At 41.2% G+C, this 17,839-nt stretch overlaps 1 protein-coding gene across 1 annotated transcript; it reads right to left on the bottom strand.

The window, feature by feature from the left end:
* Nucleotides 1–203: 203 nt before the first annotated feature.
* On the bottom strand, nt 204–17,189 carry ARF4 (ADP ribosylation factor 4). The gene is made up of 6 exons (XM_004581563.3): nt 16,862–17,189; nt 8,755–8,835; nt 8,097–8,206; nt 5,080–5,151; nt 3,018–3,143; nt 204–1,145 (listed from the first exon to the last, which is right to left on the bottom strand). The coding sequence occupies exons 1-6, from the start codon at nt 16,926–16,928 to the stop codon at nt 1,059–1,061; spliced, it is 543 nt and encodes a 180-aa protein (XP_004581620.1). The 5' UTR covers nt 16,929–17,189; the 3' UTR covers nt 204–1,058.
* Between the last annotated feature and the right edge of the window lie 650 nt (nt 17,190–17,839).

Raw genomic sequence — 17,839 nt, 5'->3', positions numbered from 1 at the left:
ACATCATCAAATAGCTATCAAAGAAAACTACATCTCTGCTATTGTTCTCCATTGTATTATATATGTAACAACTCATTTCACTTCCAATTTGAACAACTAGTAAACCAACTGGGATTTGCAGTATATAGTTCCCACTTTATAAAATATGCAAGGAAACCTACTTCAAGTATCTTCAAGACTCAAAAAGGACACATACACAATAATCTATTTTATCATTTTATTAGGAATAATTCCAAATGGGTTATGAAGAAAACGTATTCATTGAATCTGATGAATTTTCCAAAAATTCTTACTGAAAGTATGTTCACCAATAAACAATAAAACATCAGCAGAACTATCATATACTGGGCAAAGAGTCAGGCTGATACCAAAAGCAACATGCAACATAAAAAAGATAAAATAGAAAGGAAGACAATCTGCTGAATATCAAAAAACCAGCTCACTATGAACTCTTTGCAACCAGCATAGAACTAAGTATCGATCAAATCCAAACCTTGCCAAGGTACGCTTGGCTGACGGAAGCCAGGAGTCAATAATGGGGAAAAAATAGTTCCTCAGTGCAAGAGAGCTGAATAGTGTTTTGGGAGCATTTCCCTGGCTGGTACAAGCAGTATTAGAAAATCTTTTTGGCAAGGGATAGAAATAAATACAAATGGAATGCTACATTTTTAAATCAGCAGACTGTTCCAGGAATGATAAAGGTTCAATAAAGTAACAAGGGGTAACTTTAAAACATTATTCATTGTGGGCTTAAGAAACATTCAAAACAGATTTCTTTAAAGGTGTCACAACAGCTATGTCCAGGCATTTAGGTTTAGGGAGTAAAATTAAAAGAGGACACTTTTTTTCCCAAGAAAAATCTCTTAAACTCCAAGCATATTGCTAAATAGCAACCTTATACTTGGTAAACAATAATTGGCAACAAAGTAAGTTTAAATGCTGTATTATTCTGCCCAAACCAGTTCCAGATACTGTTTAATAACCAAGATGCAAACTAATTTTGTTGTAACAAGCCTAGACCAATTCTATCAAACATGTCCGTGGTTAGAGTATCCAGCTTAACGTTTGGAAAGTTCATTTGACAGCCAGTCCAGTCCTTCATACAGACCAGTTCCTTGTGTAGCACAAGTGGCTTGAACATACCACTGTGAAGAGAGGACAAAAAATAATTAACAGGAGACTACATAAAACCAGTGTTCAAATTTCCCTAATCAAGAAATTAAACATTTCCCCCCAAATGCCCAAGAACATTACTGGAGTCAATAGTAATCATAAATAGGAAAAAAGGAAAAAAAAAGTAAAACCCCAAGAATGAAAGTAATGTTAAAAAGTATTATCTCACAAATGAATATTTCACATTTAATAGTATCTGCACCTATAAAGATCAAATTTTGCTATCCTTAGGAGTTTCTCACACATCTTGCTCCTCACAAAGCTCTCTCCAAGGTTGTAGTTTTTCTATCCACTCATGTAAGATTTACTCAATTCTCTATTACTTCATCTGAAGACCTTCCTATTCCACACAAAACTAAGCAGAAGAGGCAATTTTTTAAAAATCAGGGTCTGTTGTTATTTTAGGAACAAACTTTTCAAATAATTTTACTATCTTTAATCACAGTTATTCTAAAATCTTCCACCTTTTTACATGCAAACACATTTTATATCTAGTAACTGAGCAGAAATAAAAAATCACAAAGTATCAAGGGAAAAAAAGCTAGAAAACAAATTTATTGGTAAGTCTGAATGTGAACTCCTACAGGAGGTAAGTTTTCTGCATGTTTTTGCTGATTTGGTCTATTACTTGAAAATGGTAGAGATGTTTTGACCATGTCATTGCCTTAAACAGAATTTTTCTTTGTACTTTCTGGATTATTTTTAAAAGATACTCACTCTGTGTTTCATAAATATCTCTAAATTAAAAAAAGTTCTAAAGGCACTGTTTTATCAATTTTATCAATTGTTTTTGTCTTAAAATGAAAGTTTGCTTTAATGTGGCAAGACCACATGTATACCATGTTGCTAATCACTATTTGAATATCAGTAGTAACCTGGAAGGCCGGCAAAGGGCCTGAATTCATACCTTCACACCAAGGTAAAGGTCAATTATTTATAATTTTTAAAAATCAGCCTGGGACATCCCAAACAAGGCACACGACAATACCTGACTCATTGACAATCAGTACAAAACATCACAAAATATCTGACACTAACAGTTGTCAGTACCTCAATCACTGATTTAAAATGCTATACTATTTGAGATAGCAAGCACGGTACTAAACTTGTTAAAAATCATTATTAGAGGTCCCTCCAAGAGCTTATATTAACAAGCAAACAGGTACTAGCTACTATCATCTCAACTACATCGTTCCAATTTTAGTGTATGTGCTGCCGAAGCGAGCACTAACTACGTCTACTAAATAAATACTAAACTTCATGTGGAAAAAACAAATCACAAAACATTTGCTCTAACTATTTAAAAGACACAAAGTTAAAATTAAGAATAACAGAAGCTGGTGTTGTGATGCAGCACAGAGCACCAAGTCCATAACACCAGCATCCCATGTGGGAACCAGTTCTGGTCCAAGCTGCTCCACTTTTGATTCAGCTTCCTGCACATGTCCTAGGAAAGCAGCACAAGATGGCCCGGGTACTTGGGACCCTACCACCCACGTGGGAGACCCAGACGAAGTTCCTGGCTTTGGACCAGTGTAACTGGCCATTTCAACCACTTGGGGAGTAAATCAGTGTGTGGGATACCGCTCTCTTTCTCTCTCTGTAACTCTTTCAAATTAATAAATGAACCTTTAAAAAGTAAACAAATGAAATTAAGAGTAATAATATTTAGAGATTTCAATTCTATAATGTTCTACCTCTTAATACTAAAGATAAAGTTAACAAAACTCAAACTAACAAAAATATTTAAACTTGGGAACCTTAAGGAATAAATCACCATTTAAAAATGTAAGATATCAAAATTAACACTGATAGGATGTTAGTATCAACCTCCAAATACTTACTGTTCTGTTGCGAAGAGACTGAAGCCCTAGTTTATCTGTCATTTCACTGATGGCCATAGCATTTGGCAAATCCTGCTTGTTTGCAAACAGCAGCAGTACTGCATCCTGAAGCTCATCTTCCTGAAGCTGGGAACAAGTGAAGCTAAGGCATTACCAACTAGCACACTACAATCTAGTCACTGCAACAAACCAGGTAAAATATTGTCCTCCTCTATGTAACTTTAATCCAACATTACAAATGTTACTAAACATTAGCCAAATTTCTCTACATCAAGTTCAGGTATTGTAAATCCAGAACAATAATCATGACGTCAAGAAAGTTAATACTGCTTTCAAAAGTATATCACCCTATGTGCATTCAATCAACAAGGGCCACAGAATGCAAAAAGGCAAGGAACAATAAAGACACTGCAAAAAATTTGCAAACACTTTTGAAAAATCAAATGAAAATTTGTTTTGATGCAAAAAAATTTTGAAACCTATGTATGGTTTCGAAAGCTGATTTTTCTATGTACTTTTTGAAGTCCGCATGTGTGCATTTCTGCACCAAAATAAACTTTCATCTCAGATGTTTTTATTCAGTTTCTAAAAAGAAATAAAGCAGAAAAAGCCAACAATCTGATGAAAATCCTGTTCATATAGGTATCTCTAAGAAAACATCGTTTCCCTAATCTGTACAAAACAACTTTCTTGAACCACAAAACAAACCACCACCACAGAATTTCATTTTCCACAGACACTTTAGATTAGCTTTTAAGGCTAAACTAAAAACAAATGTGAGGGCCGAGTGTGTGCTGGGCAGAACCAGGCAGAACTGCAACACCCATTGGTTCCAGTGGAAGTCGGGGCTGGAAACAGAACCGACCCAGCAATTGCAACCACCAGCTGATCGGGGTGATGGACTGTGCTGGGCCCTATACTTGCAAGTACACACAAGAATCTGGTCTGGAATCACCTCAGACAAATCTTCTTTAGGGATCCCCTCAATCGAACTGCCAGACTCAGATTCCTAACCATGACAAGACAAAGGACAGGACAACTCAATCAACTACCCCAGCCATATGTTGGCAGTGAAAAATAGGGAAGAGACTCTAAAATGGACTATGTCAACCAGTGGATTCTGGAGAGATTTCTTCGTGCTTGGAATGGCGAGACTGATAGTAATTCATAACTGGTGAACTATCAAAACCATTTGAGCAAGACCCTCGGAGCATGCCCCACACTGGGGACCTGGGATGGGTGGGAGACTGGATGGGGCTTCTTCCTTTACCTCCCCTTTTACCCCAGATATAGAAAAAAAATGTGTGGAAATAATAGTCTTGCCCACTTTCCTGTAGCCCTTGAACCTCTGTGCCCTAATTAACTATGCAAAGATTGTCAAAAACATGATTTTAAAAAAATGGGGTAAAACAACAAAAAACCCCAAAAACTAATGTTTTACATCTGTGGACCTGGCGCAATGGCTTAGTGGCTAAATCCTCGCTTTGTATGTGCCAGGATCCCATATGGGCACCAGGTTCATGTCCTGGCTGCTCCACTTCCCATCCAGCTCCGTGCTTGTGGCCTGGGAGAGCAATAGAAGATGGCCCAACGCCATGGGACCCTATACATGGGAGACCTCAAAGAAGCTCCTGGTTCCTGGCTTCAGGTTGGCTCAGCCCTGGTCATTGTAACTACTTGGGGAGTGAATTAGTGGCCGGAAGATCTTTGTCTCCTCTTTCTCTGAAATCTGCCTTCCCAATAAAACAAACAAATTTTACACCTGTAAAATAAGTCACTAGACCAAATTAGGATCCCGTGCCAGAAAAACATCATCAAAATCAAGCAGGAAGCATTCTAAAGATCTGTGCCTTCTCAACTTACTGAAGTAGTTGCTCCTCCAGATGTTTCTACAAAAGCGCTACAGACTTTTATGCGCATTTGTAAGAACTCACATGTAACAGCAAGTTCCTCTGGCTCCTCATTTGTACAGTGTAACCACAGTTAAAACATACCAGCCACAGATACCAACATCAACCACAACATGTATCTCAAAAATGGCAAATTTAAAGTATATTCTTACAATTTTCCGCAGCTCTTCTGCTCCTTCCTGGATCCTTTCACGATCGTTGCTATCCACCACAAAAATAAGACCCTAGGGAAAAACCATTTCAATAAATTATAACACTTACATGACACACTAAATAGGAACCAGTAGCAAAATTGTAAAATCATTCCTCTAACTTATAACAGTTAAAAGGGGACACTAAATTTGAAACAGCAAAAAGGTATCAAGGAACAGGCATTAGGAAGAAAATATCTCTGCTCAAAAACAAAACAAATGACAGCAATTTCAAATTCCAAGATTCTAATACTTAAAAAAAAATTATTAGTTTTAAAGCTTCTTCAAATCTGAAAAAAATTCTTATTCCTACCAACTGTCTTTGTAACTGATAACCATCTGTATTCTGCCCAATGCTCCCTAAGTCTTACTCTTAAGCAACCTATCACTTTCTCAACTATACCAACAAGAATAAATGTAATCTCTTTCCCTCTCCATTTTTACTTCCACAGTCAAATGTAAATTGGTATAAATGGTAACACAGCCCAGGTATGGATAAAAAGAATCATCCAAAGATACACAGATTCATGAATTTACTGAAAGAATTCACTAATCCATACAAAGGGCTGCAGAGCAGGATCAGAGGTCGACATGTTTCAGAGTAGTTTTGTATTTTCTTCTGAAAACCCTGGCCCATAAAATATATTATGACCATTTGTCACACACTGTGGACTGTCTTGTGTCATTATTTATTTACATAAGTAACTAAATTACATCCAGAGAGAACAAAGAAAAATGCTGTATTACTTTGTTTCTATTTGTCAGTAATACCACAGTACTGGACTCACCAAAAAGTACCAGTCTTTATTTCAGGCTAAAGTCAAGTTCCAAATTCATTTCCTTCGAACCAAACATCCCAACTTTCTATTACATAAAACAATACCACCATTTTCTCCAGCCTAGTAAAGATGAACCAGAGACATGAAAGGATGTACTATATTACCTGACCCATCAATATCTGGTAACCTGTCTCTTCCCCTTATCCCCAAAGCCTCTTTTTAGAAACCTCCTTCCAGAAGGGGTAATCCCTCTAAAAGGATCTAACTTTGTCTTGCCTACCAATATTCCATTTTTATCATTTTAAAATGTAAACAACGCTGTGTCAAATAACAGTACAGACAGAATTATTTTAAGAATAAACTAAGTTAATTTTCTCCTCATGGAGCAGTCTAGAATCAAGAATACCAAAAGCTAGGATTCTAAAATTAAGCCCAGTTGCTATGAGGTTATATAAAAAGTCAAATTTTTATTTTCTTTAAAACAGTGAAATAACCAGAATTATTCAATGAGGGAAGAATTTAACATAATAAACACTGTACTTTGGACTGTTAATTATAAAAGAAACAGTTAAATGGATACAATTACTTTCTTTTTTTAAATCTAGAATAACATTAGGAATACCACAGGAGCAAGCTGCCAGCTTAGCTGTAATTATGTCAAAGTAACACAAAGCTTTTCCCTCACAGGCCTGAGCCCCCTTGGAAGGAACATTTTTAACTCTACAGTAGTCCAAAGAGGTCAAGTATGAGCCCAATCTCAAGAACTCAAGGTTCTTAAAAAACATTTTGAAACAAACCTAGAGTTAAAGTTAAGCTCATGGATAGGCCAAAAAATGTAAGGCAAGCAGGTAACTGGTCTAGTGGTTACAATGCATACTTCCCATACTAGAGTGCCTGGCTTCAATATCCAACTCCACTTCTGACTCCAGCTTCCTGCTGCTGAACAGTCTCTGCAGCAGCACTGATGGTTCCACTGACTGGGTTCCTCTCACCCTCAAAGACTGACTTCTTGACTCCCAGCTCAGCCCTAGCTGGGGCTGATCGCAGGCACTTGGGAAACAGTGGGAGCATCTGTCCCTCAAATTTAACTGGATTTAGTTCTCTAACAGAATTACAATGAACTAAAATTCATCCTTTGAAGAGAGACACCTGCAGTCATTTTTACTGCAGTAGTATTCACAATAGCCAGGAAACAGAAATAACGGAAAGGTCCACCAACTGATAACGGATAAAATGTACTTATATGTAAAATATTATTTAATCATGCAGAAGGATGGAATCAGTTGCAACATGGATGGAATTAGAAGTTCCTAAATGTTTTTAAGATATGGGAAGAAGAGAACGAGGAAACTGGTCTTACCGACTTTCCTCTATCCTTTGTGTTCTATGTGTTCAATTATGTAAATATCAAACACACAAAAAAAATTTCCATAAAGTTTCTGAAGATTTACCACATAGATGAATTACAAAGTTTTGTACTAAAATAAGATCTTTTTTTAAATTCTATTTCCATGAATTAATTAAAGTACAATGCTTGGGGACTCAATCAATACACGGAAGATCTTCCTCTCTGTCTCTCCTCCTCTCTGTATATCTGCCTTTCTAATAAAAATAAAATAAAATAAAAAGAATGAAACCAAAAGATTACTGATGAGGCAACATGCACCACTTCAAAAATATATGGTGAGTATGTCATTTCCTACCACATGTAACAGCTTTCAAAAGTATGAGTGGGAATCAATCAAAGAATATGAATCTTGGGCCCAGCGGCGTTGCCTAGTGGCTAACGTCCTTGTCTTGAACGCCCCGGGATCCCATATGGGCGCCGGTTCTAATCCCGGCGGCTCCACTTCCCATCCAGCTCCCTGCTTGTGGCCTGGGAAAGCAGTCAAGGATGGCCCAAGGCTTTGGGACACTGCACCCTTGTGGGCGACTTGTAAGAGGTTCCAGGTTCCCGGCTTCAGATCGGCGCAGCACTGGCCGTTGTGTTCACTTGGGGAGTGAACCATCGGACGGAAGATCTTCTTCTCTGTCTCTCCTCCTCTCTGTATATCTGACTTAGTAATAAAAATAAATAAATCTTAAAAAAAAAAAAGAAGGTAAACCATATAACACCATCATCCAAGTAAACAGTAATTTAATCTAAACTTCAGAGCATGAATCCCATAAAATTACAATAACTTGTATAGTACTTCTCACCTGGGTATTCTGGAAGTAATGCCTCCAGAGAGGCCTAATTTTATCTTGACCACCAACATCCCATACAGTGAAACAAATGTTCTTATATTCTACTGTTTCCACATTAAAACCTGTAACAAAAATAAAAATGACTGCTGTGCATATTAAAGCATCTTAAGGAAAAAAAATCCCTTTATTGAAGAAGTCTGTCTATATAGAACAGCTTTCATTAAAATCCTACTAAGACAGGGCCCGGCGCCATGGCCTAGCAGCTAAAGTCCTCACCTTGAACGCCCCGGGATCCCATATGGACGCTGGTTCTAATCCCAGCAGCCCCACTTCCCATCCAGCTCCCTGCTTGTGGCCTGGGAAAGCAGCCAAGGACGGCCCAAGACTTTGGGACCCTGCACCCATGCGGGAGACCTAGAAATTCCTGGCTCCTAGCTTCGGAACGGCGCAGCACCGGCCATTGTGGTCATTTAGGGAGTAAATCATCGGACGGAAGATCTTCCTCTCTGTCTCTCCTCCTCTCTGTATATCTGACTTCGTAATGAAAATAAATCTTCAAAAAACAAATCCTACTAAGACAATAAAAAAAGCTTAATAGGAAGACTTATTCTATTTCTTTTTAGTATGTATCATCATGATATAAATTAACATCATATGTAAACTTTCTTACCAATGGTAGGGATGGTGGTGACTATCTCTCCTAACTTCAGTTTATACAGAATGGTCGTCTTGCCAGCAGCATCCAATCCAACTAGAAGAGACATTATAGAGTTAAATGTGGATGAAAAACAAAGAAATAATTTTACAAGTTTAAAGTCTATTCACAAGGTCAAATATGAGTCACAAGTGAAACTACTCCATTTCTAACTTACACAGGCAACATTTTCTACAGAAAAGTCTCTCCATTTTACTTTCCACTTCTAAAGACATGGTATAGTTGTAAAAAGGAAAAGAGGGGCAGATTCAGGCTCTCTCACGACCTTTAAATAGGTCGTGGTAGGGCCAAAAAAAAACTAGCCACAAAACAAAGGGACTAGATCAGACAACATAAAAACTACCATCAGTTCTAAAGACCCAATTTAGAATTGAACAAGAACAGATTAAAACGTGTGACTAACAATTACTGGGTGGGGGAGGAAGCACAGTGGCATTAACAAGCTAAATTTCTGCAATAGTGCCAACATCCCATAAGGGCACCGGTTCGCGTTCCAGCTGTTCAACTTCTGGTCCAGCTCCCTGTTAATGCACCTGCTAAAGCAACAGGATGGGATGGCCCAATGCCCTGAACCCAAGTCACCCAAAAAAAGCTCCTGGCTTCTGCATGGCTCAGCCTCAGTCACTGCAACCATTTGGGGAGTGAACCAGCCAATTTTTGCTTGCAGTAACTCTTTCAAATAAGTAAATCTTATTTAAAAAATCATCTTAATTTCCCTTTATTTACAGAGCAAATTTGGGGGAAAAGACTTTGAGACTATGGGAAATTCACATGGCTATGCCTTATATTAGTAAGGAATATGAAGCCAATTTTGCTGTTACCTAAAGCCATTTCAGCACCAAATGCACAAAAATACATACCTAAATCTCATTACATTGTGTGTAAAACAGTTCTAACATATTTATCTCAGTTATAAATGATGTCTAAACTCTTAAAAACCAGTTCATTTGAGGTAGAAGGACAAAAAGGGAAGAATATCCTTGTTGGGAGAAGGGAGGGAATTTTTTTTACTCATTAGTATTTGAAAGGCAGATTTTGCAAAGAGGAGAAATAAGCAGAGAGCTCTTCCACCTGCTGGCTTACTCCCCAGTGGCCATAGCAGCCAGAGTTAAGCTGATCCAAAGTCAGGAACCAGGAGATTGTTCTAGGTTTCTCACGTGCACGCAGGAGGCCAGCAGGAGAGCATAGCCTAGTGTTGGGACACCTGCCCCTCATGCAGGAAACTCAGTTTGAGCTATGGGCTCCAGCTATTAGGGCAGAAAACCAGCAGACAGAAGAATCTCTGTCTTTCCCTGTCACTCTGTCTTTTAATAAATACTTAAAAAAAAAAAAAGTAATGAAAAAGAGGGAAGCACCTGGAGCAGTATCCTTGTGGAGCCGGGATCCCATATGGGCGCCAGTTCTAATCCCAGCAGCCCTGCTTCCCATTCAGCTCCCTGCTTGTAGCCTGGGAAAGCAGTCGGAGGACGACCCAAAGCCTTGGGACCCTGCACCCGTGTGGGAAACTCAGCAAAGGCTCCGGGCTCCTGCCTTCAGATCAGCTCAGCATCAGCCGTTGTGCTCACTTGGGGAGTGAATCATCGGACGGAAGATCTTCCTCTCTGTTTCTCCTCCTCTCTGTGTATCTGCCTTTCCAATAAAAATAAAATAAATCTTAAAAAAAAAAAAACAAAAAACGGAAAAATTCTCTAGATTTTAATACAATACTCACTGAGTAAATTTCCTAACTTTTTGAAGATGACTACTTGAGGGCCTTAAGCATTTTACATAATTCATTTTTAGGTCTTTTTATAAAAAGGAAGTGTTTACAATGCCACCAGAAGGTCTTTTAAACAGTCACAAACATTTTAGGTAAAAAGAACAAGAGTTTAATGACAAAGAGAAGGTATCTTTTGCAGTTATATCTGAAAGAACAGCCAGGCATAAAAATCAAACCAAAAGTTAAAAAAAGAAAAGAAGAAGAATGGGGTGTGGTATCAGACATAATGATAAAATCTCATTAGGGTCTGACTGGCTTCCTGCTAGCGCACACGGTCAGGAGGCAGCAGCTGATGGCAGGCAGCTGGATCCCTGACACCTACCTACACAGAGGCTAACCAAGCTCTCCCTACCAAGCATTTCCAGCAAATTAAGAGATTTCCCTTTCTGGGTTTGTTTCTGCTTGTCGCATAAAATCATCTTGTTATGAACTGTCTCAACCATAAGCTTTCAGAGCACAAACTGCATGTACATCATCATTTAAACTCATTCTATGGGGCAGGTGCTGTGGTGTAGTGGGTAAAGCCACCACCTGCAATGCTGGCTGGCATCTCATTTCTGCCCCTGATTCAGATACTGACTGTTCCACTTTGAATTCAGCTCCCTGCTAATGGTCTGGAAAAGCAGCAGAAATGGTCCGTATCTGGGCCCCATTCCCCACATGGGAGGCCTGCATGAAGCTCCTGGATCCTGACTTCAGCCTGGCAAACGCTGCCATATGGGAAACAAATCAGTGGATGGAAGATTCTCTCCCTCTTTCAAATAAATAAAACTTTTTTTTTTAAAGATTAATTGCATATTTCTTTACTCAAAAGACACAGCTGGGGCTTGGAGCAGTAGCCCAGAGACTAAAGTCCTCGTTTTGCATGTGCCAGGATCTCATATGGGCACCAGTTCGTGTCCCAGCTGCTCCACTTCCCATCAGCTCCCTACTTGTAGCCTGGAAAAGCAGCAGAGGACAGCCCAAAGCCTTGGGACCCTGCAACCACACAGGAGACCTGAAAGAGGTTCCTGGCTTCAGATCTGCTCCGCTCCAGCCGTTGAGGCCACTTGGGATGTGAACCGGTAGATGGAAGATCTTTCTGTCTCTTCGCTCTGTAAATCTGCCCTTCCAATAAAAATAAATCAATCTCACACACACACACACACACACACACACACACACAAAAAGACACAGCTGGTACTAACACTTCAGTGCCACATTAGTCATTTAAGCATTTATTTCCTTAACGTTGCAATATTTGGCAATGAGATTTTTCCACAAAATGAAACTTCAACCAATTTTCAGCTAGCCGAGATAAAACTAATCTGTACAGCCCAGCAATGCTCCCCTCCTCGCGGCCTCATAAACAAGTGACTGTATGCAAAGATACACTAGAATCATTACTCATTTCTCTCAGACCTGAACCTAACCAAAGCACTAATACAGCAAGCAAAACTACTCCAAAATCCAGACCAATCATTCCTCTTCATGTTTTCCTTCACCTTCCAAATTTCCTGCAAGATTTAAAGATACTGTCCTAGTAATTTTAAAATAATTTATAACTGAGTGATTACTGTGTTCCAAGCATAATGCTCAATTGATCCCATACAGTTTTGTAATTTAACTTTTATAATCTTTCATTTTTAAGATGAGGGCATCTGAGGTTAGGGAATGTCCCCAAAATCAAAGAAGTATAATAGGTATTCAAAGACCTAGGTTTTCAGAAAACAAAACCCTTATGGATAATGCATAGGGCCATAAAATGATGTGGATACTTTGGAAACCAGTATGCCAATTCTTCAAAATGTTAAACACAGTAACGACCCTAAAAGTTAAAAAAATTTATATCCATCAATTGAAGAAATATAAACAAAATGTAGCATTCCACCAATACAAAGAAAATATTATTTGGTCAAAAAAAAAAAGAAGTTACATAAATATTCTATAATAGGAGTTCTGAAGTCATGGGAAGTGAAAAAGCCAGATATGGGGCCAGCATGCTGGCTCAACAGGCTAATCCTCCACCTCCCAGCACAGCATCTCATGTAGGTACTGATTCCAGTCATGGCTGCTCTGCTTTCCATCCAGCTTCTGCTTGTGGCCTGGGAAAGCAGCGGAGGACAGTCCAACACCTTGGACTCTGCATCTGTGTGGGAAATCCAGAAGAAGCTCCTGGCTCCTGGGTTTGCATTGGCTTAGCTCTGGCCACTGCAGTCATTTGGGGAGTGAACCAGAGAATGTAGATCTTTTTCTATGTCTCCCTTCTCTGTAAATCTGCCTTTCCAACAGCAACAAAAAAATAATAATCTTTAAAAAGCCCAGATATGATATTCCATTATATGAAATGTTGACAACAGACCAATAGAAACAGATGCCAGATGCCAGAGATGGGGACAAGAATTGGAGAAACTGCTCAAGGACACAGGTTGTTTTGGGGGATGAAGAAAGTAATTTGGAATTACAGTGGTGATGGTCATAGAAGTTCGTGAACATTCTAAAAGGCACTGAACTATACACTAGAAATGGATACATTTTATGGTACATAAAACTGCCATTTTATTAAAAAAAAAAAAAAAAAAAAAGCAAAACAAAAAACCCCCTGGTTCTGATGCCAAATTTGTCAGATAGTATTTACACATTGCATCCTGCCTTTGGGTTTCTATAGCAGACATACTGTATCTTAAAATTTATCTGCCTTTTCGGAGCTGTGATCATCCAAGCTGAAACTGAGGCTACTAGGTACACAAACAGTAAACAGGTTCTGCTTCTATCCAACACATCAGGAACATCTGCACTTCCACTAATGAATCCACCAGCAACAAATCAATGTCTTACACAGTCATATTAACACTGCAGGCGAGTGCTCTTAAGGAGGCAAGTCCCTGTCAACTTCAATCAGCACGAAACCAGATGCCTGGCTTTCTAAAGCTTCCCAAGTCACACAGCTGTATCAGAAGGGCCCTCCTTTGGAAAACACTGGCAGTTAAGTTTGCAACCGACATGAGAAAATGCTTATACTATGCTACTTCAAAAAGAAAAGCACAAAACTACGTATCACAACTATCATTTCAGAGATTTTTCAAAAACTTCTTAAAAGGGTGAAAGTGAAGGATAGATAATTATAATTTCATGTGTTTTCTGAATTTAATAAAAGTGAATTTTTATAATCAGAAAAATTTTAAAATAAACAAGGTATGCTTTAAAAAAGTACAAAACCCTAGCCTTCAGCTTGAAATCTCACTCAAAATATTGGTAACATTTTTCAAACTGACAAGCAAGGGACCCTAACTCCTGAACAACTCTGGTGTCCCCCCCCCAAAACAGTGAGAAACAAAATAAATAATATAGATTTAATATTGACAAATTTTTACAAAGTCATACTTTCAGCTTTTCCACAAATAAGAATTCAGAAGTTCAGAACAAAGAGATTGGAACGGGTAATTTCTGGCCTAGTAAGTTGGCTCAACTGGCTGGTCCTTCACCTCTGAGCACTGAGATCCCATATGGGCACTGGTTCATGACCTGGCTGCTCCTCTTCCCATCCAGCTCCCTATTTGTGACCTGGAAAAGTAACGAGGATGGCCCAAAGCCTTGGGACCCTGCACCTGTGTAGGAGACCCGGAAGAAACTCCTGGCTCTTGGCTTTGGATCAACTCAGCTCAGCTCGGGCCGTTGCAGCCATTTGGAGAGTGAACCAGAGGATGGAGGATCTGTCTCTCCTCTCTGAAAATCTGCCTTTCCAATAAAAACAGGTCTTTAAAAATAAATAAATCTTAAAAAAAGAAAAATTACAGGTAATTTCTTTGCATAATAATTTGGTATTTTTAAACATAAATATAACTTATGGTTTTGTTTATGAAAATTACACCTTATCAGAAACTAAGACATGGAGATCCGCCAGTGCTGAAGCCACATACAATTTTCCAACTCTGGTTAGAGGAGAAATTTAAGGTGGAAACTGGCTGTCCTTGAATTGAAACTCAGTATCATTCACATGACCTGCTACCCCTTGTAGCAATCAAAACTTTGGTCTTGTACTTTTATTTTTAAATTACAGTTAAAAATCGGTCTTCAAATACCTTTTAAAACTGAATTCTGGGAATAACAGCTGTATAGAAATTAAGCTTAAAACTTCTCCATAGTGCTTTTACAAATCAATTATTAGCTAATAGCTACCTCTTAATTTATTTTAAAATGGTAAAGTATGAAAAAGCCATTGAGTATGAATTTTACCTAAGCTATATAAAGGAAAAAAAAAAACTCACAAATTCAGTCTGTAAGACATTATTCACTGATCATTCCAACACCTGCATGGGGTAGATACCTTAAAAAGTGTTCATTCTATGAATGAGTTCTGCTGCTCATTATTCATAGGGTCAGAGAGAAAAATCTAGAAACCAGCAAGCTCCCAGATCATTTTCCCTGTTGGAGCTCATATCCTTCACCTGTTTATACCTCCTTTAATGAGTTACCTCCACAACAGTGGACCCTCCAAGAAAAACTGATTATCGAAAAAATTAAAGTGTAAAACAAGAGCTAAACCTGAGTAGTAAAACATTTGACATAAATTGAATAATCCCAGACCATGGCTTCCACCTCTGTACAAATGCAGAAAACTCCAAATGTTTCTGTTTTCTTCAGGGATTTTTTGGGGTGAGGGGAAGGATAAGTCCCCTCATCAGTAAATAGAGGGGAGTGCTCACAGGGGAGCTGCCTTTCTTCCCTGCAGCACCCCAGTCACAGTCTTGTAAATACAGAGACAGATCAGCGGCACCTTTCAGAAACATAACTGCGTCCTGCTTATTCTAAGGAACTGGCTGACAATTTCTCTCTCACAGTCCAAAGTCCTCCAGGTGCCTTCAGGCCCTTCTCCAGACTGCCACTTTCCAGCCACTTAAAGCTCACTTTAGTATGCCTGCTTTCTAAAAATAATCCACGTCTTCTTCACAAAGGCCATCTACGAAACTTTGAAAAACATCTTACCCCAGTGAAATTCAAGAAAACTTGTCTACCAACTGGAAACAAGCTGAACTCACAGGCTCACGGGAAAGTGAAACAACCAAACGGATACACACTTACTTTTCAGATACCTGGAAACATCACATTGTGCTTCTAAAACTTTCCGTTTGGTGGAAGAGTTCTAAAATATCACGACCTCAACCGTCTCTCTCAGTTAATAAACTGACAATATGTCTGTCTTTTAAAAAAAAATCTAATTTTATTCCACGGTTGAAATTCACTAGCAGAACCAACAAGGATCTAAGTTCAAAGCTAGAGGGGCTCCTCCGAGCATTCCTGGGGGACTAGTGATGCACGCTGCTGCTCACAGTACTGGGGCAGGGGGCGTTCGTCTACATCACCCAATTGACAGCTCTTCCCCAGGGCTGGGCAAGGAAGGACGCCCGAAAAGCAGCTTTCAAATTCTATTTCGAAAGGAATTTCCAAACAAAAACTTTGTAGCTATCATTCAACATGCCTACTCTAAAATAGCTGAAAACATATCAAGCTTAAAAAATTGGGGGCGGGGGAGGTTCCTTTCTGCATAAAGCCTTAGGCCAGCTAGATAAAAACGAGTTGGAAATAACAAACCAGACACTAAAGTTCCAGTAACAAAAAGAAACAGAATAAAGTGAGTCTACATGAAACGAGTTTATCAGTAAGAATACGGAGATTCCGAGGCGAGGCAAAGTTAGCCCAGTGAGTGCTGGGGAAAAGCTGGGTGCTGCCCGGCCGGCGCCCAGGGCCTGGTCACTTCCTGCCCCGGGCGGCTCCGGGCTCACACACCGACAGGCTGTGCAGTGTGCACACCAAGCGGGAAGCAGGAGGCAGGCTGCGGTCACTCTGCCGCCCTCCCGGCCGTGGCCCACACCCGGGGCCCAGGGGCCCAGCCCACTGCACCCTCACAAAGGACCTCACCTGTGCTGGCTTCCCAGGGTTCGGCTCCCGCACCCCCACCCGACCCCCCTGCTCCACCCCGCCCCCCAAGTCTCCGCCCAACCTTGTCCGGCATTCAAAGAAAGCCAAGCCCAGAAAGAGGAAACCTTGCTTAGGCCCTGTCCCCGGTCTCCTCGGGCGACAGATCCCGAGGAGACGACCGCTAACTCTACGCTTCCATTGTTCTCCCCCCCGCCCCGCTTTTCAGCATTCTTTCCGACCCTGGACCCGCCACCCCTCCCCCACCACGGCCGGTGGAGGGGGGGTGGGAAGAAAAAGCAGACAAAATAAAACAAACAAAGCGAGCGAGACACCCAGCCTCCCTCCGGCCCCGAACCCCGACACCCACCAGGCCCTGGCCTCCGCCCGCGGCCCTGCCTCGCTCACCCATCAAAATGCGCATCTGCTTCTTGCCGAAGAGGCGGGAGAAGAGAGAGGAGATGGTGAGGCCCATGGCGGCAGGGGCACTTGCTCTGGGCAGAAGCAGAAGGGGTTCGGAGAGAGTCCCTGGAGCCTTTCTTTTCAACCTCCTGGCCAAGTGAACCAGAAAGGACAAGAAAAAGAGTCGAGGAAGAAAAAGAGAGGGCGGCAGGGACGGCTCGCAGGCCGGCGTGCCTGTCGGACGGAGCTCCGGGACAGACACCGGCGAGGGAAGGACCTGCTAGGCGACTGGCGCGACAGCTCCGGCTCCGGGCTCTAAGTCTCGGGCTGTGCCACGTCACGCGGCGGCCGCGGCGGCTCCGGCAGCAGCCCGGCCCCTCCAACGCGGACAAAATCGCGTCACCGCCGCCCCATCCCCCTGCGCTTCCGGTTGCTGCCAGAGCCACTGCGCCTGCGCACGCCAGGGATTGGCCCACTTTCACTGACGTGCTTCTCTCGCCGCCGCCGCCTCCGGGACGTGGCTCCAGGAGCCGGGCGAGGCTGCTGGGCACATGCGCACTAGGAGGAGACCGGCGAGGCCCCACAATGCCTCGCTCTGTCCCTGCCAATCGGGCTTTAGGGGAGAAGTTCCCACCCGGATGAATGCCTTGTCTGGGGCGGTAGTCCCCGTTTCCGGGAGGGCGAGCGGTGTATTATGGGATAAGAAGGTCGCTTCTTTCTCGCCTGTCAACCTCCTGTTCTAGAACGCTCTGTACGTTGGAGAGTACACACAAATGGACAACGTTCGTAGACGCGACCAGAAGTTTGTCTCGAGTGGAGGCCCTGCCTTCCCGAGAAAGAAGCGCGTCGTGCGGGCGGAGAGTTGGTGGCAGCCTAGTAGGGCGGCGGAGGCGAGACTGTTCGACCTCCAGCCCAGGCCTTGAGGACCCCGATTGTATGTCAAGAACAAAACAAGACATTGCCGCTGGCTAAGACATTTTAATT

This window comes from Ochotona princeps, chromosome 21 (assembly GCF_030435755.1).
Source record: "Ochotona princeps isolate mOchPri1 chromosome 21, mOchPri1.hap1, whole genome shotgun sequence".
NCBI classification, from domain to species: Eukaryota; Metazoa; Chordata; class Mammalia; order Lagomorpha; family Ochotonidae; genus Ochotona; species Ochotona princeps.
The sequence above is the reverse complement of the archived record's forward strand: the minus strand, read 5'-3'. Positions and strand labels throughout refer to the sequence as shown.